This window comes from Falco rusticolus, chromosome 10 (assembly GCF_015220075.1).
Source record: "Falco rusticolus isolate bFalRus1 chromosome 10, bFalRus1.pri, whole genome shotgun sequence".
NCBI classification, from domain to species: domain Eukaryota; kingdom Metazoa; phylum Chordata; class Aves; order Falconiformes; family Falconidae; genus Falco; species Falco rusticolus.
Window position 1 is genome coordinate 13,987,757 of NC_051196.1, and position 23,306 is coordinate 14,011,062.

Genomic DNA, 23,306 nt, shown 5'->3' on the forward strand with positions numbered 1-23,306 from the left:
GGAGAATCTCCAGACGTAATTCTAGACAGTAGAGGAGCTGACACTTTTAGGCTAAGATAAACCCCAACCAACCAAACCAAACAAAAAACTAGCAACACATATGCCCCCACACCTCTTCTATGGGGTGTCCTCTCTTTTGGCTTTGTTCTGTCCAATTTACTGAAGGGGTTGGAGTAAACTGCTCAGCGTTATTCGTTGCTGTGTATGGTGTAATGTCCCTTTTCTAATCACAGCCCAGCTCACTGTGTTCCAGAGGCAGCTTTCAGAATAACTGAGCGAGGATAGATTCACCAGGCTGGACTGCAAAATACATCAGACTATCTAGGCGATCGATATACAGAAATCATATTAAAGGCACTATACAATTGGAAGTTTAAGTATTGTTTATATATAAAGGTAACATTTAATTATGAGCATTTTAAAAATTCATTTTCTCGCCTGTTTTTAGTCAATATTTATTTAAGTTGTGAAATTCTTTACTCTCCATGTGCTGTTTTTAAACTATGGATCTTAGTGGTCTTGCTTGTCTTCATCAGTGTTTCTTGTGTTACAGAGGTGTAAAGTAGATATTGACAAAGTAATTTTCTGGGCAACTTCCGGCCCTACCAAGATAACTCTTGATTTTTTTCAACCCAGTCATTTCTCTGAAGTCTTAAATTGTTTCTGTGTTTCTGCTATACCAAGGTCTGGATCTTTGCCTTCATTTTCTTAACAAAACTCTGAACTTGGTTTAGCCTCTCTCTTTAATTTGATACTTGTTTCCTGAAGTTATTTCCCATTCTAGTTCAATTGAGTAAAAGTTTCAGCCCATTTTCTGGGAAGCAGTATACTTCAAGTTTTAACAGAACTTTCTTTGTCAATGCAGATAGTCCAATTTTTTTTTTTCTTTTTCTGTTCGCAGCAGCTCTATATGATTTTCTCTGGCATACCATTGATTTCCTTGGAATGGGAATCAAAGTTTTGATTGAATTTCCCAGCAGTATAGGGCTCAAATAGCACCAGTAGCAGCTTTTTCTGATGATGCTTTGGTACAGTAAGCTTTGGATAAATCCTTCAGATCCATCTCTAGCCTATTGGAGTGTAAACCTTATTTTTATCACTAGACAGAGATAAATTAAAATTTATAAGCTGTTCAAAATGGCATATATTTGTTGTTCATGTATGTATGCTGCGTTGGGCCCTGGGCAAGCCTTAGGGGGGGAAACTGCCCTCTGAGCCCGTCTCTCCACGTTAGCCTTTCTCAGCGAGAATAGTTTGGCCTGTGTGAAACCAGTGGTGATGCTGGGGACAGAGCAAGTCACCATGCAGGACTGACACACCAACAGCATTTTACCCTAATGTATAAATGGAAACTTCTGCGCAAATCCTGTTGGTTAGCTTTTCAGGTTAGCTTTGAGTGTCAGCATCAATGTTGAAGGTGAGAGCTGGCACTTGTTTTGCCTGTGTCAAGTAATGGACAGGATCATTTATCCCAAGGATCAGGGTCAGTCCTTACCTCCCTCTGCCAGACCTCTGACCCCATTCAGACCAATATTAGCATTAATCACTTGCATAATTCTGGCTAATTAAATCAGTGCTGCTTTCATGGCATCAATTGGCACAAGCAATGCTGTAAAAGAAAAATCTGACGATGATGTTGCTGGTCCAGCACTGGTGTGCTGCCTGTTTTAGAAAGTCTAATCATTTCTTAAAGCAGAACAAAGTTTTTATCATGACTGTGAGCTTTACGTGCTCATCCACCTGCCATCCTCCTGTGGCACAGCTCCAGCCTTGAGGAGTTCTGCTGCTCCAGCCAAACTTTAAATCGTATTTCTTTTTGTGTCCGTGCTTCAGGTCTTCAGCTGCATGCTCTTTCACATCAAACTCCCATCAAATCCAAATGTGAATTAGTGTCTTTGAAGTGGGATTTTTCTCAGACTTTTGTCAGAGGCCGTTATGTTGCTAGATAGTTTTGTGGCAATAGCAGAAAGAAATCCCTAATGTCCAGATTTTTTGTAAGTTTTCCATATGTCTTTTAAGCTTTCTTAATGCCTTTTCAGCAAATGCCTGACCAAAGTTTCATAAATGCGTGCCATATTATTGGGTTCTAAATCCTGAAGATCTTATGCAGTGGTAGACTTGTTTACGGTGCTTTTCAGTTTCCCTGAAGAAGAACAGAGCATGGTTTCTCCACAGCTCAACCACAGTAGTATTTCATTTATTTATTTATTTATTTGACTTGGTTGTTAGATCTTCATCTCCTTTACCTGGTTCAAAGCACACCTCGGGATTTTTCTCTCCTTTGCATTTTCTTTTTTAATTAAACAAGCTGATTGCTGCCTTATTTTGGAGGATGCTTCTTGGAATTTGTGGCATTGAGGATTGTGTCAGATGAGATTTTTAAACTGCAATAATTTCAAAGTCCATGGGTACAATTTTTAGTGAAATAGGTCACTTAATAAAATGTACCCGTTAGTTTTTTTCAGCTTAAAAATACATTGGCTTGTAGATCTTCATTACGTAAATAAACCATCTTTGCAGTAAACATTAGGGTTTTCCTTATAATGGAAAATAAAACCAATACATGCCTGCAAACAGGTGGCTGCATAAGAAAGAAGAGAAATGTGGGCTGTTGGTGAGGAGAGAGCAGTGCTCCAATGGTGCTAGCAAGGGAGAGGCAGAGGTTAAAAACAATAAAGAAAGTATTGAAGTTAATTTGCCAGAACAAGTTACGGGCTAACTGGAAGCAGCAAAGCAGTATCATCTGAATGGAAAGGGCAAGTGGATTGCTCCTAGGACAGGAGTTTGGAAGATGGAGACTTGAGATAGCTCCACTAATGAAAAAAAAACCCAAAATCAAACACCTCAAGCAATGCTTGGAAAAGAAATTGAAAGACTGAAACCAGGCAAGGCTTGAGAGGAAAAGCTAAACTATTCCAGTGTTTCAATGGATGAAAAAAAGTGCTTTGTTGTTCTGCTTTTACTGGAAAACTTTTGTCCTTTTCTTCCAGAAGAGAAGTTCTGTGGGCGTTGCAGGTCACTGCTATTGCAGTACAAAGTATGCTCCGTGCTAGTATTCATCTTCCAAAAGCCATGCAGGCACCAGGGGCTGTTTCTGCTCCCATTATCTTTGGTTAGTGAAGTGAGACTGCAGAGTGAATATAAGCGTGTTGCTGTTTTTCTTTGCCAGCTGGGGCAAAAAAGGTCACTTTTTCTTAGCTGGATTGGTTTGGGTATGTTTTGGAGAAGTATGTCTAGAAGATAATGCTGTTTAGGTTGTTTTCCCTGCTGCTATTCTGGTTGCTACTCCTCCATCGCTGTCCCTGAGCACAAGCATAGAGACAGTGACATGAACGTGCATTGTCTTTGGCCCTGACAGTTGTTACAACAACATGGTTTTGACTTGACGCATTTCCCCTGCCAAGATCAACAAGGGAGAAGGATGAGAGATAACCATATATGTCTATATAAGTATGGCAAAGCTTTCTCATACGTCGGTAAACTCAGCTTTGGTGACAACTTTGTTCTGCTTACAAGGTATAGGACAAGCACATAGTGAGTTATTAAAATGACCTTATTTTTTCAGTGATGCATGATGACATTCATACGGAATCAGTGCATCAGGAACAGCATTTCCAGTATGGAAGAGAATGATATTTTTAGTAACTAGGTAAAGTAGTGTTAACATTTTAAAAGGGAATTGACAGTTGAAAAAATGATGAGGAGAAACATAGGAGGTAAAGGTCATGGCTGATGTATTTCTGTGGTCCTTAGTGTGTACTCTACCTTCTTGAGCACAGATTAGTTTAAATTTTCAGGTCTCCACTATTTACATGCCTAATTTTTAAATGTCGCCAAATGACCACTTCTGAGTCAACCCTTCTCTTCTTTCCCCCCCCTTCATCAGCACAAGGAAGGCATGATTAGCCCAGACCTCAGTCTGGTGTAGAGTGTGATGCCTGTGTCATGAAGAGCAGTCCTTGGTAAGATGAAGTATAATGTATGGGCCCCTCAACTCCTGCCCTTTCTGCACGTACATCAGAGCCATGGTACCGGGCCAGGGTTCCTGTGAACGCTGCCTCTTCACTGCGTGTCTGCTGGCAGCACGCATGCCTCATCCCCGACACGTTTTACCTGCTGTGCTTGTGCAGGTATTTGGGATTTTTTGGATGCAATCACAGTAATTTGAAGTAAGTGCTGCTGTGACATGTGAAACCCTTGCACGGTTGCTCTTGCATTGGATTGGGGATTCAATCACCATTGCAAATCTGCTCCTGGCTTCAGGGAAGCACATGGTGCTGTGGTTCGTCCCATTTCCCCGCTACAGTGGATGCAGGTTGTCAGTTTCTGTGCTCCTCCATCATCTGCCTACAAAATGAACAGAATGATACCTATCCATGTAGTAGCAGAAGGGCTTAGGAAAGCGCCAGTTTCCAGTGGGCTCCATGGGCATCTGCACTGTTTAGGTTGGGCTGCACAGCTACCTGCCCGAGTGGCATTCAGGCTGTAGCTGGGGGCCGTGCCGGTGGCAGAGCCGGGCAGGCAGCTCCCCAGGCAGGTTCAGAGCATCCAAATGAGACATGCAAAGTAGGTGGTGTGAGTGTTTGCCGTGGGGGCAGGCTCTGGTGCCTTCACAATGCTTGTTTCAGCCAGGTCTGTTGGCTCAGAGCACGTTACGGGTCTGGACCGGAGGGAGTCAACAGTGAGAGGTCCCAAATGGTGTTACCCCAGTGCTGCTGTGCCATCCCCAGTAAGATGGTGGTTGCATGGAGCCTGAGGTGTGTGTGAGCTGAGCTGAACATGTAGCAGGCTCATTCGTGGTGGTGGCAGCAGGTCAGCAGCATCCAAAAGAAAGCATAAAAAAAAAAAAGAAAAGCGGTGCGGACAGTGATGGAGAGTCATAACCAGGGTGGTTGGTTTGTGTGGGGTTTTTTTGTTTTGTTTTGTTAAGGCAGTAAGGAAAAGAGGACACAGGCTGGCTGCTGGCACAAGTTTGGTTGTGATGTATAGGTCTGGTAAAAGGCAGATGCCACCGGTGGTGTTTTGCACGACAGGGAATCGGTTCTTTAATAGTAAAACGGTTTTGAAACGGTTCCGTGGTGCAGTCACTGCCTCGGCAACGGGCGTGAGGCGTGCAGGGTCCATGGGGAAGAGGGATGCTGTGGTACCGTGAAGATAGACGTGCGGTGCCGGCCGGGGTCCGCTTGCACTGGACTCGCACCGGGCACAGGGGCCGGCTGCTGGCTTTGTCCCCTCTCTGCGAGTCCCGGGAGCGGTGCGCAAGGCGGTTTGGCGGCTGTGGCCCCCGCCGCGGGGGAGGTCGGGCTGGAAAAGGGGATCCTGGGGCGGCGGGGCCCCGCGGCGCACCTGCCCGTTCGGTCCCGTTTCAGTAACGACGAGCCCCCTGACGGGCGCCCGTTGGAGGCCCGGGGGGGTCCAGGGGGCCGGGGGCAGCGCCGGCGGGGGAGCGGGGGCAGCGGGCGGTCCTCGCCGGCGGGCAGCCCCGCCCCCCGCGCCCATTGGCTGCGGCCGCGCTCTGCTTTGCATGTTTACCAGCCCCGCGCGCGCTCTGCGCCAATAGGGGTGCGGCCGCGGCCGCCTCATTAGCATATGCACCTCTGCGCTGGGCGCAGAGCAGCCGCTGCCGCGGCTCGCAGCGACCGAGAGCCGGGAGGGGCGGGCGGGCGCCCAGGGCAGCCCCGCCGCAGGCAGCCGCAGGGGCCGGGGCGCACGGCGCCTCCCGGGGCACCGCCACCCGCCGGCAGCGGCGCGGCGAGCCGGCCATGGCCGCCCCCGCGCGGTACCTGCTGGGCTGAGATGAGCGGCGGCAACGGGCGCTGCGGGCGTTGGATGGGGCGTGCGGGCGGCGGAGGGCTCGCTTCCCGGGCGCGCCGCTGAGGCAGCCCCAGGGCCGCGCCGCGCCGGCCGGAGGCGCGATTTTATTTTTTGTTGTTATTACCGCTTTTTTATATATTTTTTTCTGCCAGCTGGTGGAGGCGGAGGGGGGGGCTCGGTGCGCGGAGGGCGCCGGCGGAGAGCGGCAGGCCGAGCCGGGGGAGGCTGGCCGGCGGTCGGCGGGGGCCGGCGATGCGGTGCCTCGCTCTGCTCGGCCTCGTCGCCTGGGGCCTGGGGAGCTGGGCCGGGCCCAGCGGCGGAGCGTCCCCTCCGCCCTGCCCGGCCTCCTGCAGCTGCGACGGCGACCGCGGCGTGGACTGCTCCGGGCGGGGGCTGGCCGCCGTGCCCCCGGGACTCAGCGCCTTCACGCACGCCTTGTGAGTCGGGCCGGGGCCGGGGCGGGCAGGTAGCCGCGGCGGGGCCGGGTGCTTTGTCCCCTTTTTATTTAAGACCCCCCCCCACCCCCGTAATTGCGCGGTTGTGTGGTTGTCGCTGCTGCGGGCGGAACGCGGCCGCCCCCCGGGGCCGCCGGGCTCCCCGCCGGGCTGGCCCGCGGGGGGCGGCCTGTGAGCCGCGGCGGGGCCCGGCGGGCCGCAAGCAGGGCCCGGCCCCGCGGGGGCAGGTGAGGGCGGCGGGGGCCCTGGCCGCCGGCCCGCTCCTCGTAGCCCCGCGAGGCGGCCCGGCCCGGGAGCTCCTGGGGGGGAGGTGGGGGGCTGTGCGGAGGTGAGCGGGTCGGGCGGACCCCGGCGAGGCCCCGGCGCGGTCGGGCTCGGAGATTGAACAGGCCGGGAGAGCGAGCCGGGGGAGCGGCGGGTCCTGCGGGGGGGAAGCCGGGTGGGTGCGGGCCGGTCCCGCGGCGGGGGGGGGCAGCGCTGCCCGCACGTGTGTGCGCCGTGCCCGCTGTGCTCCCCTGCAGCGCCTTCCCCTGCGCTAACCGCTGCCCAGGGCAGCCCAGCCTCTCCCAAAATGAACGCGTTTCCAGTCCGCAGCATGCCTAAATCCAGCTCAGTAAGGATGCCTTCGCTTCTAGAAAATCTCTCAGTATGCACAGCTGAGCCTTGGGGGGAAAAAAAAAACCCCAACCACCAGCATAAACAAGCCTCGGGAGTTTTGTCAAGTTTTGCTTGTGAATGGAGGAAAATACAAACTCGTAAAACACTTTCTCCGGTGTCCTGTGATGATATTGTAAAGCAGGCACAAACTGGTGGATCTTGCGTTGAGTTTTGGCAACTTTAATAATAAAATTTTAATTGAGGAATGAACACTCTGTTCTGTAGAGACATGACCGAAGAGGGATTTGCAGCTTTCAATATGGTAGCTTTGCTAATCCACAAACCTGTTAAGTTTCACAATAAAACCTGTCAGTCTTGCCCCGCTTCTCAGCAAAGATTTCACAGGCTGGAGCGAGGTCTTGTATGGGCCAGTGGTCAGGTCTGCTATTACTAAAGCTTCACTGCGTTTACAACATATAATGCAGAGCGCGCTACAGCAAATTAGGGCGCGTGGTGTCAAATCGGTACTGAACTGCTGCGTTGTCAAAATACTGTAGTGTTCTGTGCCTTCGAAAATGTCACTTTTTTTTTTTCTCCTCCCCTCTTTGTTTGCCTCTCCTTACTTAATATGCAAAGGGAGTCTGATTCTTAGTTACTGAAGGTTTTGTTTACTGAGCAGGTTTCCAATTTCTCCTACCTGTTCGGACTGTTTTTTTTCTTTTAATTGTTCAGGCTGGGTGGAGAAAGGTTACTGGGCCTTTTGCTTGTGTAGTGCTTCATGAATGGCAAAAGTTACAGGTCTCAGTTGTTACCTGCGCTTAAATGTTTTGTTCCTTTTTGCGCTCATATGGCGTGGTGGTTTTTCTGTGGCAGAAACAGTGTTTTTTGAGTGGGGTAAGGAGGCAGGAGCTGCCGCCCTGAAGCTTTGGACTCGCTGGTAAACTGTCTTCTCTTTCCTCCACAGATAAAACAGGGAAGTTACAAAGTTACCCAGTTTCATAAAGTACTTGAAGCCTATCTGGCAAAAGCTGCATTTAAGTGCAAGGTTTTATGGTTGCTTATGTTGTCTGGCTGTCTTGTAAAATGGGCTCGGTACATCCCTGCGTGTCTGCAACATGGCACTGGTCTAATGGGTACAAGTCGTCCTAGCCAACACCCATTAGAGATAAGGTTGCCAAAGAGTTTCAGTTTGTAAGTTCCTTCTTATTGTTCAGGTAAATTGCTCAAAGCCGACTTAATGCTTACAGCAAAAGTGAGAGGAGATCTGCGCACATTTTGGCATGTTTTGGGATGAGTTTGTGTCACTGTTGGGTTTATGTTCTTTAAACTTGAGCAGAAACTTCCTGGCGGTCTTGTTCTGTGGCACTGAAGGTTACTCCTGGTCCCCATTTGTGTTTTGTTCCTGTTTCCTTTTTCGAAGAAGTGAAAAAACAGGTGATTTCTTGGCACTTGTGCTTGAATAGCTTCGGTTGTAGTGTGGCCACCAGAAGTTTAGGGTATGTAGAAAAGTTTTCCAGGCAATAAAAACCTAATTTCTGACCTGCTTGGGCTGGTCAATGTATACTTTTGCCAGAGAAGCTGAGCTGGCTTGTGTGGAAGGGGAAAAAAAAAAAAAAAGCAAATAAGATCACACACATACATACATACATACATACATACACACATACACACACACACACCCCCCCAGCTGACACAGTTATGTCATGGCAAAACATCTTAGCTACGCGAAGAGAAGAAAGCTTTTCTATGTTTTGGATCAGGCAGCATAATGATGCCGGGAAATCTCTTTTAGCATTGCTACAGGGCTTTTTTTGATTATAGCTGTAGCAGCAGAGAGTCCATAGTGTAGACATGGCTGAAAGAGTGAAAGAGAACAAGTGGCCAGGAGAGAGCAACTGAAGAAAAGTTGCTCACAATTAACCCAAGTTGGCAGTGCATGAGTTTCAAGGCAGTGGAGGGCCACAGCAGGGGGTTGGTATTTAATTTTTACTGCTTCTCTTTTCCTGCAGTCTTGATTTCTTTGTATAAATGTTAATAATTTAACATGGCTTCCAAGGTGTACTGTACTTTTAAAATACAGCCATGTTTCTTGGGCTGTCATGAATGGTCAGGCAGTGATTTCTGTGGAGCCTCAAAAGCATATCCTTTCAGATTCCTCTTTTTTCTTACTTCCCTTTCTTCAGCTGTTGGCTGATCTGCTGCTCATTCCTCGCTTATTGTGGAGGTTATAAAGCTCCTCCAAACACAACAGATTGTTTGCATGGAACATGCATTGAATGGACACTCCGCTGCATTCATACCTGGCTAAATGCGTTATAACCATGGTGTTGGGGTGCAGGGGGAGAAGGACAGGGGTCATAGCAAGGGGGTTATGTGGTTACCTAAGTACATTGTGGTCACGTGAGCGTAGTTGCATCAGACCGAGCAGCTTGGAAAGGCAGAGTATCTGCTCATTACTTTTGAGTCATCAGTGTGCTTTGAGAGATGGAATTTGAATAAAGAAAGGTGAGTACGTTGTCCCAACCGCAGTCATGCTGGTGAAGAGATTTTTGGGAGATCTACACGTGCTCAGAAAAGAGAGGGGTGGCAGCACTAGATCCAGACTCTGAGGGGCTGGAGGGGAGGGGATGGGATGGATGGGAAGGAACTCGGAGGGAGTCAGGAGGACATGACCAGGGATAATTACTTTATGCTTTTACTGTAGGCGGCCATTTGTTCTGTATAATTTAGGTAGGTGTTTATGTAACTCTTAATTACCAGCTGCCTGTTTTTCTGTTTATGAAGGTTGTGATTTTGCTTTGTTGCAAAATAACTGTTGTCTAGCAAGTTGAGGTGCCTATGCAAGAATTTGAAAGTGGTGTTTGTTTGGGTTTTTTAATCAATGAAGTATGCTCCTGATCTCTGCTATGATATTTCATGTGCTGTATGCTAGAAAACATCCATGTTACTGGAAGAATGTTGTGGTAGGGCATGCTTGTACTTCTGTTTCTCATGGATGTCAGCTTTTGAACTCAGATTCTGGTTTCGGGTGTTTAATACTTCTGTTAGTCTTGTGCAGGAGACGAAAAGCAGATAATTCTACATAATGACTTTGCAGGCATCTTACGTGGGCCTAGCTGGTTGAGGGGCTTGCCTGACAACCATGAGGAATGTAATCTCTTCTCAGTGCCTGCTGTTATATTTTGGGCACTTGAAATACACAAACAGTACAGATAATTTTCCTTCTAGTGCTTCTTGCTTGTATTTTGAGGGAATGGTAACAGTCCCTTGCTTTAATTTTGCTTTCCTTGTGAAAGGAGGGCTTGTGAGGCCCAGCTGCCCTAGAGGATAGGCCATCAGGATGAAATGGTCACCTTGGTCTTTTGGTTTTTATTATGCCTTTAACCTAATACTGGCTGCCTTTCGGTATGCTGTGTTATGCACTAGCTTTATAAGATCAAGATGTGGCGGTTGAGAAGGATTCTTTTTTTACTTGTTTCATACCACCACAGGTTGCTGTAGCAATTGCAGAGAGCCGACGATCTTTTTTTCAGTATGCGTCCTATCTGGAAGTGTACCTATGCTGTCTCACGTTTGAGTTGATGTCTTGCTTCATTTGTGTGAAAACAGCAAAATGATACGGTTCTGTTTGGATTCAGCAGAGCTTGCACATTTTTTTTGTCTTTTCATCTGGTATTTTTATTTTCTCTAGAGTGGTGATGAAACACAGTAGGTAGATCTGAGATGTCTTCTTCTAATACGTCCAGTATGAACACGTAGATATTTAGCATCCGACTACGGTCAGATAAGCACAGTAAGGACCTGGCTGAGGTTTTATGAATGCTGTCTAGCAGAGTTATTATGGTGAAAAGTAAAGATGTCCAGACATGACCCTGAGTCTGGAAAATGTAGCGTAATTGCAGTCCTCCTGAGATAGAAAAGCCTTATCTAATTAGGGGTTTGAAGGTTTTACAGTTACACGGTTCAGTTTCTCACTTGTCTATGCCACATGCTGGTGAAGTGATGGCAAGTATTAGAAGGCTTATTCTGTCTTTCTAAAAGCATGCTTTCCATACTTCTTTTAGAAAGGCATGGTCATGTCACTTCAATATGAATATTTCTACTAGTTGGCAGAAATGGCTATAAATTTGTCCAGGCCTGTGAAATCCCATGCACCAAGAGGGGGATTTGAGTTTGGTGCAGCATCCAGCACCTGGTGACTGGACCAGAGCCCGGTGGCTCCAGTGGCAAGTCTGTCCAGCAGATTTCACCTGAGGATTCTCCAGAGCCTTCATGATTAAACTGGATGATTTGCATGTAGGTCTTCTAAAAAAAGTAGATGCTCTTAGGCAGTGTGCAGGAAAGTAAAGTTGTTGTTGTTTCAAAGTTTAAGTATTTTTTACCCTTTTCATGTTGTTTGTTGGCAGCAGATTTGGTGTTAGCCTCTTTACCTTTTACTCCTCCCCCCCAAAAATCCCAGTGCCCTGCCATAGCATGTAACTTGTCAGGTATTTGGCATTTATTTTGTACGTTGAGCTTGCTTGTATCAGCAATATGTCATTTCTGATTTGATGCTTACTGGCAGAGGCTCCTAAGTGTGACTTGGGGGAGTAAATACTAAGGTAAAGCCTGCAGCATGGAGAGAAGTTGGACTTCGGTGTAAGCAAGTTTATGCTAGTAAATAATTACCTTTTCAGTTCTTGAGAGGAATTTACTAGTAACTATCTGCTTGAGATGGAAAATATGGAAACTGTAATATAATGACTGAAAAACAAAACAAACCCCAAAGTAACCTCCTCCGCAAGGATCTTTATTTGTTTTGTATTCTACATCTAAGCTAGCAATTTTTGCAGAACACAAGCTCTTATTTACCCAGAGAAAATTACTGGCCTAGATTTCAGAAGGGCTGAGCACCCATACCTCATTTTAGAGAGCATGGGAGCTGCGGGGCTCCAGGAGCGCCTTTGAGTGTCAGAGACCCTCCTCTCGGTCACTCTCACACTTCTCCTAGAAGCTTGTTCCTAAAGATGGTCCTCTTGTTGGGAATGGGCAGGAGTTGATGTGTTTACGTTTTGGAGGATTTGCCAGCAACTCAGGTTTGCTTGCCTCCTTGTTTTGCAAACAAGGGAGTGAAATGGATGGGGCTGGTTAGTTTCAGTGTGGCCGCATGGGACTTCATGGCCAGCAGTTATTCTATTAAGGGATGAATGTGTGTCAGGCAGCAGCTCTGTGCTGCCAAGTTGTGGTTTTGGGGTTCTTTACGGAAGAAGCAGAAAGTCAAAAATAGCTCGAGGAAGAGTTAAGAGAGATCTGTATAATCCTAGAAATAGGAGACAAAGGTGGGAGAGAATACATAAGAGAGGATAAGAGAAGACATCCCTATTGGAAGAAACCTGTAAATAAGGGCAGCAGATATTTAAATGTTATGAGACCTTTGCTAAAAGAGGAGTCAACAGCTTTTCATGGGTTAGAGGTCCCTGGACATCCTCCCCACCTGGTAGACTCACCATCTGCTGCAGCGGTGACCTAGGATTTTGTTACAGGGAAATATTTGTCCGTGGTTTTTTTTTTTTTCCAGACCTCCCTTTCAGGTCCTGCTGCAGTTCTCTGATAAGATGTTCTCAAACTTCAGTTTGAAAAGAGTTTTCTGGTCACGTGATGTTGGTTCTTGATGCTCTCCCACTGCCAGCTTGCCCAGCACAACCCTTCTGGAAATGTGGAGGTGGCTGTTGGTATTTCCTTTGCTGAAAGACTGGCAACGAGCTCAGTTGATGTAGGATTGCATGCAGCGATGGGCGTCGCAATAGCTCACGCAGAGGAGAGGAGTATCTTGGTGTTACTATATAGATACTGTCCTCCCTATAAACGTGTTTGAAAGCCTTTGTTTGAGGATCGAGCCCAGATGTATTCAATTTTGTGTTCCAAATAAAGCTGGTATGTCCAAATCGGAAACATCTAGCATTAGATGTATGGGTGCCTGGAAAGTGTAATTAAATCACGCAGAAATGGCATGTGATCTACCTGGCAAAAAGGTTGACCTTTTTGCTGCTTTTTTTTTTTTTTTTTAAAGTGCTGAGTTACTGCAGCTGTCAGTGAGTTTCACCGAAGTTGAAAGTTCCCAGTATTCTCAAATAGTATGTCATTTATTTTAAAATACATAGTTGAAATAGCAGAATCAGTTTTATTTTGTTGTTGAATGATTTAACTGTTACAGGATTGTGACAAGGTCAGAACTTTCCACTTCCCAGAAACATATTACTGTTGCCGAAAGATTAGGGGAAATCTGTATTTCAGCTTCACTCTGAATTTGAAAGCACATTCTGCATACAGCCAGTCAACTTACATTATTAAATGATATACATCTTTTACAAAACAACAGAGAGGACCGTAGCACTCTCAAAAATAACAGTTTAAAATAGGTCTCTGAAACTATTGTTGTTTTGGAAGATATTACAGCTAACTGATGGCATTATACATCATGTCAGTGAGTATGGTAACACGTTTTAAAAACAGATAGCGAATTATGAACAGGTGATATCGATAAATATTCTCAGGTGGACTGGGGTCTGACATCTGTGAAGGATGTGTTTGTTTTTGGGAAGTGAGAATATCGCTTCATGAATTTTTGTTAGCCTCGTTTTCCTGGTGTGCTTTTATATCCGCTGTTTATACTTACTGAGTTACAGGCAAGTTGTATTTTTCTTAGGTGGTGTTTCATACAATGTGTTTTGGAGTTAGTGAAACTCTGTTGGCTAAGCTTTGGACATTAACTTTTTTAAACCTATTATTAAAAAGCAAGCATATTATTCAATAGACCCTGTTTAATTTGATGTCCTCTCAAGGGAAGAGTGGTCTTCACAGCATGACAGAAAGAAAAATAAACTCCTTAGGCTTTCCTTGTGTGCTTTTTGCATTTTGGTTTGACATACAATTCAGTAAGGAAACATGTAAAATAATGAGCGTGCAGAAGATAAGAGCGACACTTGTTTCACTATTGAAAAAGGTTTCTCTTGTGTCCTAAGTGATAGCAGTTTTAAATGTAGCCAGATGTTTGTTGATATAACATGAGATTAAGACATGTAAAGTCTGTTGCTGAAATATGATGCCCAGTGTGCATCAGTGTTGGGTATTTTTGTTGTTGACGTTGTTCAAATCTAGTTGATAAATACAGGTGTAATTAAATGTCTTGTTTTAGTTACCTGTAGGTAGTTCAGACAAAGGTTGGTGATTTTTTGACAACTCAGCCTTGAGATTTTAGCATGGTGAAGATACAACTGAAGCAAGTTTTGAGTCTGAAACTTTCTTGTGCATTTTTTGAGCTGAAGTTAAGAAAATACTGAAGTTAATTGTTTTCTTAAGTTTTGCAATAGTTTTCCTACCTCTGAAGAGCTCTTAATCACTTTTTTAAGAATACAGTATCTAATTCCTTTAAACTTTATGCTAAAAATGCAGGAGGAGCCTCAAACCACCAGTGTGGTCTGGAAGAAGGGATACAAATTATGCAGAAGGTGTTGTCTTTGGGGCCGAAAAAAAAAAGAGATTTTACTTTTCGCTTGAGGAGAAGATGGAGAAGAATCCCAAGTCAGGTGAAGTTGAGAGCACTCTGCAGAGCACCCTGAGAAGTCAGGCCCTCAGAAAGTAAACAGCTGTTCTTGCAGCTCTCAGCTGCGTGTTTTCTTCCTAAAATATAAAGACTTTTTTTTTTTTTTTTTTTTTTTTTTTTAAGCGGAGTACCCCTCCTCCTTGTCTCTCCCCAACCAATCCTGGAGGAATGCTAGGTCTTGCAAGGACTTTTTTTCACCCTAAAGTTCTTGAACAAATGTGTTTGGACTTTTAAATGGTACACAATTAGCAGTGAATCATAATGGATGTGCAATTTCAGAGGTATGCAGGGGAGGCCTAAACCTGTTTAATTTAGCTTAATAATGCTGCAAATGTAGTTGTGTATTTTATAACCTTGTTCTGTGAAAATGTGTTTTTGTTTGCAAGTTTTCCCATTACCTTCTTGACATCTGCATGGTTACAGATGAATAGCCTGACCCAGCGCCCCAGCGGGGAGAGCGGCGTGGCTGTGCTTTCAATAGGCATGTCACTGACAAAGGAAACATATGGAATATTTCATTCCCGTCTTTGCAAGTGGTGTAGGGGGCTGTAAGTGCGGAGGGCTGGGGGCTTCAGACTTCATGGTAGATCCATAAACTAGCCACAAGGTTTGCTGTGAGCCATTAAAATGCTCTTGCTGAAGGTGGTGTACTTTGCATGGTGCTGTGTTTTGCCATGGGACTGGAACCCCAGCTGTAGAGCAAAGCCATTTTGGCGCTGCAGTATTAACAATGTGGCCATGCAGTAGAGTTCACCATGGTTGCCTTTCGTTCTTTCCGATATGTAATGTTAAGTGTTTTGTTTTCTGAACAGTTTGGGCGCTGTGGTGGGTTGGTATTTGGTGTTCAGTAGGTGCGGAAGATGTGAGCGCAGGGGCAAGGGTCCCGCTGGAATGTGCCTTGAGGTCTGTCTCCTCCTATGCCCCTTACTTCCCCTTTCAGAGCACAAAATGGGAGCAAATTGTTCCCCATCATCCAAACAGGACACCACGGTGTGTTAGCTTGGGAAGTGAGAGTTTTTCCCTGCACGCAGGGCTTTGTGGTTGTGGCAGGAAAGCAGGGATGGTTTGCTCCCATTGCAGCACCGCCTTGAAGGAGATGGTGGGAGTTGGGAGAGGACATTTGGGGAAGCTTGCTGCTCCATGTCTGTTAAAAGGACTTGGTGGTGCCTAGCTTCAGACATTTCTTTGTTAACTAAAATGTCATGTAAGGGATGTCCTGGCTATCCTTTTAAGAATTCCATTTCTTAATGTTTTTTAAAAATAACTCTTACTTCAGAAGCCTCCTTGCTGTTTTTCTAAATGCTGATCCTGGTCAGTAGTGGATGTAGTTGGTTTATCTGGGAAAGCGAAGGGACAATGAAACCTGTGACTTTGGTGCACAGGCCTCTTCTTTGGGGCAGAGTGTTTTTCTGTGCAGAAACCTGCCTGGTGTTCTTTGCTAGGTGGAACTGGTGGGTCTGGGCAAGGTTTCCCAGACTGGGAAATATGCTTGTAGCACTCTCAGCAGTTCTCTGAGCTGCTGCTGCAGGTTGGGAGCCCTTGAACCTACTGAAGGGAGCCCCGTGTGGCTTGGAAGATGGATGCATTTAGGCCCAGACCTACACATTCTGTAAGGGAAATTCTGCAAAGCTGTCACCAGCAGCAATCTACGAACAACTCCTTCATCTCTCAGTTGCAGTTTCACTCAAGCGGCTGCCCTCCTGAAGCGCTAAATGCTTACCCTGCTGTGTTTCCTTGGGGTCTTGGTGGCCTTCGTGGAATTAGAGGGGAGAAAGCTGAGCTGAGCAGAGACAAGGATATGGTCCTGTGTAAGGGGCCCTGCCCTGAGAACATAGTTGCTGGTGGATTGGACCTGGACAGGCTTCTACCTTTTGGTATGCTTTTTACTGCTGTTGGTTTTAACACTTGTTTTTTCTGTGTGTGTGTGTGTTTTTTTTTTAAATAAATAAATGTATGTGCTAATATTGACCAAACTGTTAATATTTTACAGAACTAGTGTGAGTCTTGGTAGGTGTAGCAAATTCAAGGGCAAATCTGCTGGCTCTGTGCTAAGTATTTAGTGGAGGCATTAAATCTCTTCAATATTCAGGTCAATCATTTTTTAGAATTGACTTGCTCTTGCTTGACATCTAGTTTTCAAAAATTTCAACTAGCTTGTTTACATGTGTGAGCTTTTTTTAACCTGTTTCTTGCAAAGACCAAAACCAATCATTATCTTGGTGTTTAGGAGTTTTAAGCAGTGTTTTGATCTATTTTGAACATAATAAATGGCAGTTGTTTATTATTTCAGCAGAAGCCTCTGCAATTGTGCAGCAATGCCAGTTTTTCCTCCATAAAAAACCCAATCTTTCAACTGTCCTCAGTAATTATACCAGTCAAATCTACAACATGTTCAAAAGCGAAGGCTATTGTTTACATGACAATATATCATAAATCCTGCTTAGGAGTAGGAGTGTTTCCACTGTCATTGTCTCTTCACTCACATAAGGTGATATTTTTTCCCCCTAATAAGTAACTATGTCAGTAGGAGAAATTCTGTAACACGCATCAGATTGATGCATATTTCTAGATACCCTGGATATTTATCTTGCCAAATATATTCCCCCTTCAAGCAAAATGCATCACCTGGTCTCAGTTGATTCAGTGCTGTCAGGAACAGAGAATAATGGAATAAACATAAAAAATATTCCTCCTTAGTACCATTTTTCAGTGGATTTGGTGTCCGGTCTGATTTATTCTACTATAAAAGGGCCAGATTGATCTTGTAGAATCCTTTGCTGTGCAAATTGCTCTGCCTACCAGTTTGTCCTTTGGCGGAGCAGACAGGGACAGTTTCATGTCTGTCCTGCCAGTGCCTGGCAGGAGACACGGCTCAGGGCTTGTTTGTATGGAGCCGCTGAGGCCCTTTGGGCTTTTCTGTGTAAGGTATTTGGGATGGCTGGGGAGCTTTGTGCAGTTTGATCTTGGACTGATCTTGTTTGCTGTCTTAATGTCCATGCCAGGCTAATAATTTTTTTGGCCATTGTTACTGTAATAAATATAATAGAAACAAATGCTTCAAACCATAAGGCATGTAATGTGCAAGTAATCACCAAGTTGAGAATTTATGCCATACCATGGCAATATGAAATCTTCTATGAACTTCAGTTATGCTGGTGGAGAATATGTAGTTATAAATGTCCCAGGGCACGGAAGGGCAGGGTTTAGTTCACGTGCTTTGTTGCCTAGTGACTGTGAGATGTGTGCTTGACCGCTTGGGACTTGGATGTCGTGCCTGTACAGTCCAACAGCCTGCTTGGCCAGAATACACATACTGCCAGAGGTTCCTCTTGCCCTTCTGGTTTGGGGCTGTTCTATACAACACTGTGCAAAGTTGTGGGGGTGTCTGTTTTACTATGTCTGATAAAATCATGTTACACTCACTGGAGTACCCCGCATTTGTTGAGAGTACAGCTGGACTTTGATCTTTTTTTCTACAGTCTTGGAGTAGTAAATATTAGTCACGGCAAAAATGGGTATAGAGTCACCTGCATGGAGCTGGATCTGTGGAATGGCTGAACAAGGAACAGGCACTGTTCTGAATTTTAGCTGGCTTTTTTAAAGTGACACCTCGCGCCTATTTTACTGCCCTGTTCGTGTGTCACAGCATTCAGGACTGATGGCACCGCTGAGGCGTTATTCCTGTTCCAGAGTACTTCTCTTCAACAGGCACTAGTTGAACATAGGAGTTTCACTGATGACTCCTGCTCAACCAGTCCCTGGGTGGTTTTTCACACCTCAGAGGTACTGGGGAAGCTGAGAGTTCCACAGTGTGTTTCTGACGCATGTATGTTTTTGGAAAAAAACTGCTTCTTTGAAAAGGTGGTAACACTAGTTGCATTATGCTGTTACAGAGAAAAAGGAAGAGAAGTAGATAGTGGTGCAGTCACTCATCCCATGTGCTAAGTAGCTTTTAATTGTTGGTGCCCTTCTTAAATTCTTAAAAAAAAAAAAAAAATTCTGATTTTAGGAGAACAGATGAATCACAATGTGAATCAACAGTGAAAATGCAGAGGTATTTTTGTGTATGACCGTTTCCAGTGTTACGCAAGTCCTTTGCATCTCTGATTTAAAGGGAGAAGAAACATTGAGTAGCAGCACCCTGCTGCACGGTTTGAGCCCTGACTGTGCTTACATTGCAGTGCAAACCTTGTGTATGTTAGCGGTGCGGTTTCCTGCCCAAACACCACCTGCTTAGCTCTGTTGTACATCGATGGAAATCTCTTGGTATGTAGAGATATCCAGCTTTGAAAGTTAATCTAAGGGCTTTGCTAAAAGGGTTAAGAGACAAGTTACAAAGTTTTAAGATTTGATAAAGGAGGCAGAAGGGTTCTTGAAGCAGAGCAGTGCTAGTGAATGCTTCCTTTGAGGCTGATAGCAGATCTCTTTAACAATTCATATCTGCAAAATTATTGGGAAAGCCTTAAGGCCTGTCTATGTTATACATGTTGCTTCTCTGCTTTAGGAACTCAAATGCACAAGCATGGCCTTAAGTGGGATTGCTCCTTAACCTGTTGTAACAAAATAGGCTCTTTTTGGTTTAGATCTCCCTGAAGGGCATAGGATGTTAGAAACATGGAGTATTGCTTGGTAGTTGCTTTATATTTTAAAGCAGTTAGCACATAGTATATCACCAGAGGATATGTGCAGATCAACCAAGCTTCAGCAGGTAACATCCAAGAGTGTGTGCAATTAAAAACGCAGACAACCCCTCCTCTGCTGCCATCTTCCCAGCAGCAACAGTGCGTTGCTGGTGACTCAGAAAGGTTCTTTTCCCCCGATATGCAACTTGGAAGGGGAACATTCTGTTGCAGGTTTTCTTCACTGGCTTTTCAGGGTTGTGCAAATTACTTGCATTAAGTTTTCACAGAATAGCCCAAGGCTTTTGAGGAAGGAGTAGAAACTCATCACACTGTTCCCATGGTGCATTCGTTTAGACAAGGCAATTTCCAAAACACTGTGGCAGTCGAAGCACAAGAGACACCTTAAACGGTGAAAATATTTGTCATATTTTAAGCTTTTTTATCTGTTGAAAGATACTATCTGTGGAGAGATTAATGAGCAATAAGTAAACTATGTTGGATCCAGGCTTGCAGAATGCTGTTTAACTGCTTTAGGTTTCAGCACACTCATTTAATTACTGGGTTACTGAATGTTTTCTCCTCTGAGGGGGGGTTATGTGCGTGTAAGTGTAGGGAGAACATGTACATCTATACAAAGAACTGTGAATGAAGTTTGGGGATACTGCCTTCGTGTTGCCTAAACAATCCTGCTTTAGATTACCCCCTGCCTTAATTTCCTTTCAGGAAGATTGTAGATAGGCCTTGCCATCACTCACACTCTGTTGCTTCAGTGTTCACTTCCCCTATGTGATTTAACATGCACAAGCTTAATTATTCTTTTCTGACCTAGGGAGAGATTTCCTTCCAATAATTACCTTCACTGCCCTTTACCCTTCTGCACATTAGTTTGTTTGGAGAAACATAGTCGCTTGGTAAGCAACTCCAAACAAGGCAGTGCCTGGAGCTGTCTTGGAAACATAATTTATACCTTTTACATAGCATGTTAAACTTCAGTTTGCTGAAACTCGGCTACTAGATGTACTGAATTAGCAAGCTCTAAACGTTTCTCCTGTAACTAGAGGTGGTATGAGTTAAGCAGAAAATCACCAGTTTACCCTGCGCTTGGACACTCGAGTAGGGTGATACGGGTAAAAAGGAAAGGATGTTTAAGTTAGCAAATAACATCCCTTGATTCAACCATTTCTTTCTACTAGCAGCTGCTGTTTAGTCATACACTATTTAAATGTCAGAAGAGAATGACTCCTTATGAGACGAATGTGATGCAATGCTGCAGACTGATTGCTGCTGTGATAGCAAAGAAATGCATATTTAATCTTGTAGAAATTTCTCAGGATTATATCCTTATGATTGCTCCTTGTGCTGTCCTTCCTAAAACATAGCATGGAGGAAAGAAAAGAAAAGATGAATAGTAAAGACCAACAGGAATAGAATGTGTAAGTTCTTCATTAAAAATCTTTTTCCTTTTTAGTCGATGGTAGTTAGAGGAGGTATGACTGATCATTTCTTGGAATGGGTGGTACAGAATTAGGTCTGAAAATTGTCTTCTGCAGTTTACATTGATTTTGTGTAGCATACAGATTAATCTGATGTGTCAAAGGGATGAGGATGCTTCCTTCTCTGTCACATTTACTGTATATAGTCCTTATGTTATTATAACTATTTTGTGGTAAATATAATGAAAAGTAGCAAAAGGTTCCATTTTGGACCTCTGAATATTTAGTGCTCTTATTGAGATGGAATATTAACTCTACTGTTAATTACTTGGTAAGTAAATATATTTGTAAAATTGACAGTTTTTATGTACGTGGAAAAAAATTTCTTTTGAAAATGACAAAGCTATGTATGTTTTTAAACTACACTGCCTTCTTTGTTATATCCTGATGTTTGTTTAAACACAGACAAAAAGTGATAGTGTTTCAAATGTTTTCTCATCTTTTATTTTAAGCTTGTCTCTTAAAGGTTTAATCTCTGATCTGTTAAGGGATTACTTGTCCTGTCAACAAAAAGTTAAAATAAATTACTATATCTGCTTTATACTTGCCAGATTTAATAGTGAGTATAAGATGTATTGGTATTTATTGTGGGATATGACAGTAAAACTTCAGAGCACTACTTCATTTCTGGTAGCTTAAATACTGGTGTTAGTAGATGTTATTAAAAATGAAAAGGTGTTATGGTTTGTCAGTTTCAATAAAAACCTTTGCCCCCTCTCAACTTCCAGGGTTTTTCTTTGTTTTTTTTAATAATATCTTCACAATTTTGCTGCTGATAGATTGGAAAAATTGATGTGTTGATGGTAGTAAATGAAGAAGTTGGTAATGGGGAAAACAGGGTGTCAGTAGCACTAAGGTGTCTTTATTAGAGGTAGGTTTCAAGCTGTGTGGTGAGTTTTACTGGCCCCAGTTTACTGTTTCAGCAAAACCCATAGTCTTTCAAGGCAGAAGAAACCAGGCTTCTTTGCAACGAACAAGAAAAAACAGATCTTTTTATTAACGGAGCTTGGGAGGAGTATTCTTTGTCCCCTTGCATCCATTATAGTAGTCTTCACCGCAACATAGATTTATGTGTCAAAAAGGAATTTACATTGACTGGTGGCCTTCAGGGAAGAGCTAGACTGTATTTCCTTGGCTGTAGGGTGGCTGTGATGAAGTAAAAATACACCCAAGTTTGTTGTGTGGAGATAGCCAGGGAGGCGAGGGTTCACAAGTCTAATTTTCTTCTTGGAGTTCATCTGTAAAGTGCATGTTGCCAGACAATGCATGTGCTGTTTCTGTCTACAAGCAGGCTAGAAATCTAGGTGGATTCCTTGATTGCCTTTTGTGGGTTGCTTACTTTTACATCACACGCGCATCAGAAGTGTTTATATAAAAAATTGATCCTGTGTACATGATTAAACTTGACAAGGCTTAATCTCTGTTGCTAAGAGTGTGGGCTTGATAGTTAATGTGGTAGGTCTTTGTTTTTCATGTAAATACTTGTAATGTTCTGTTTGCATTAAGTATGCTGGTGTTTTTTCTTGACAGTTTAGTGATTAAAATCTACTTAGTTTTAAATAGGTGTAGTCAGAGAAATACTGAGAACAGAGTTAAAGTGAAGAGAGAACTTAACCTTTTCAAGAAAATTGCTAGTAATAAGTGCTTCTGTGACCTCTTTTATAATGGCAAGTGATGGCTGTCGGGGTTTTTTTTTTTGGCTGAGGGTTTCTGTGAAAGATTTCCTTTGCTCATATATGTTTTTCCTTAAAAATTAGAAAAAATACTAGTTTTTTAATTGCTGTATATTCTTGAGTCAGCAGTGGTAAGTATTATTATTTTTATTCATGTTAGGGCAGAATCCATAAGGCCAGAACCGTACTAATAAATTTGGTTAGCACGACTGTCTAGTTTGGGATATCATTCCTAACCAACAAGGTCGTACTGGTGAGTGCCTCTGCTGTCTGGATGGGTTTTTTTGGGGCAGTGATGGGGTTTTTTTGGACCGTGGGGTTTTTTTGCTTGCTTTTTGGTGGTGTGGGTTTTTTTTTGTTTGTTTGTTTTGTTTTTTTTTTAACACCATAGCAGTTTAGGTACTGAGACCCCCCTGTCCTGGATGCTGAGCCACGCAACTAGTGCGAGACAAGCCTTACCCTCTGTGTGTGCTACTGGGAGTTGAGGCTGGGGGGAATGGGGGGGGCTGGGTCTTGTTTGTTTGGGTTTTTTACAGTATTTTGCAGTGGCATATTTTCACATACTGTAGTTCTATCAGATACTTTTGTGCGATTTTTATCAGCACAATATGAATTTGAATTGTAGCTGACGCATTGGATGCCCTTAGATGACATTTCATGCTCCTCTTCAGAGTTTGTTACTTTTCTTGCTCTTTGCTGCTGGAGAGCAGTCCCTCCTGACCTGCTGTGGTAAATGATCACAGAAATTGTCAATAATACAACAGAACTTGAGAGCAAACTCCTGCTTGATCGATGTCGAAGCTCTGTCAAGGTCGGTGATACAACAGATTCTGATGGAGGCTTGTGAACAGGCTTCCCAAAAAACGTGTGCTTGGAGTTAGGCCTCCAAAACCAGGTCATGCAGGCATTGTCTCTTTTTTTTCCTCCTATCTTTAAATACACATAAATCATATTTTTTGGTAGTAGTAGGAAACAGGAACACCATATTTAGGGCAGATGACAGCTACGTGTTATTTGTTAGGGCCTTAACTCAGTGGTGGAAGGTAAGACTAGAAGAGATTTTGGTGTGT

General features: G+C 44.1%; 1 protein-coding gene across 3 annotated transcripts in view; it reads left to right on the forward strand.

Annotated features, from left to right (window-relative positions):
- The first annotated feature begins 5,647 nt into the window (after positions 1-5,647).
- Positions 5,648-23,306, forward strand: part of LGR4 (leucine rich repeat containing G protein-coupled receptor 4) — an 81,870-nt gene continuing 64,211 nt past the window's right edge. Inside the window, exon 1 of one of the 3 annotated variants that reach the window (XM_037401847.1) lies at positions 5,648-6,251. In XM_037401847.1, the coding sequence (XP_037257744.1) occupies positions 6,067-6,251 (185 nt within the window). In that variant the 5' untranslated portion in view covers positions 5,648-6,066. Of the gene's footprint in view, positions 6,252-9,292; positions 9,372-17,773; positions 18,018-23,306 lie in introns of those variants that run through there. The other 2 variants (XM_037401850.1, XM_037401849.1) reach the window with 2 other exon arrangements.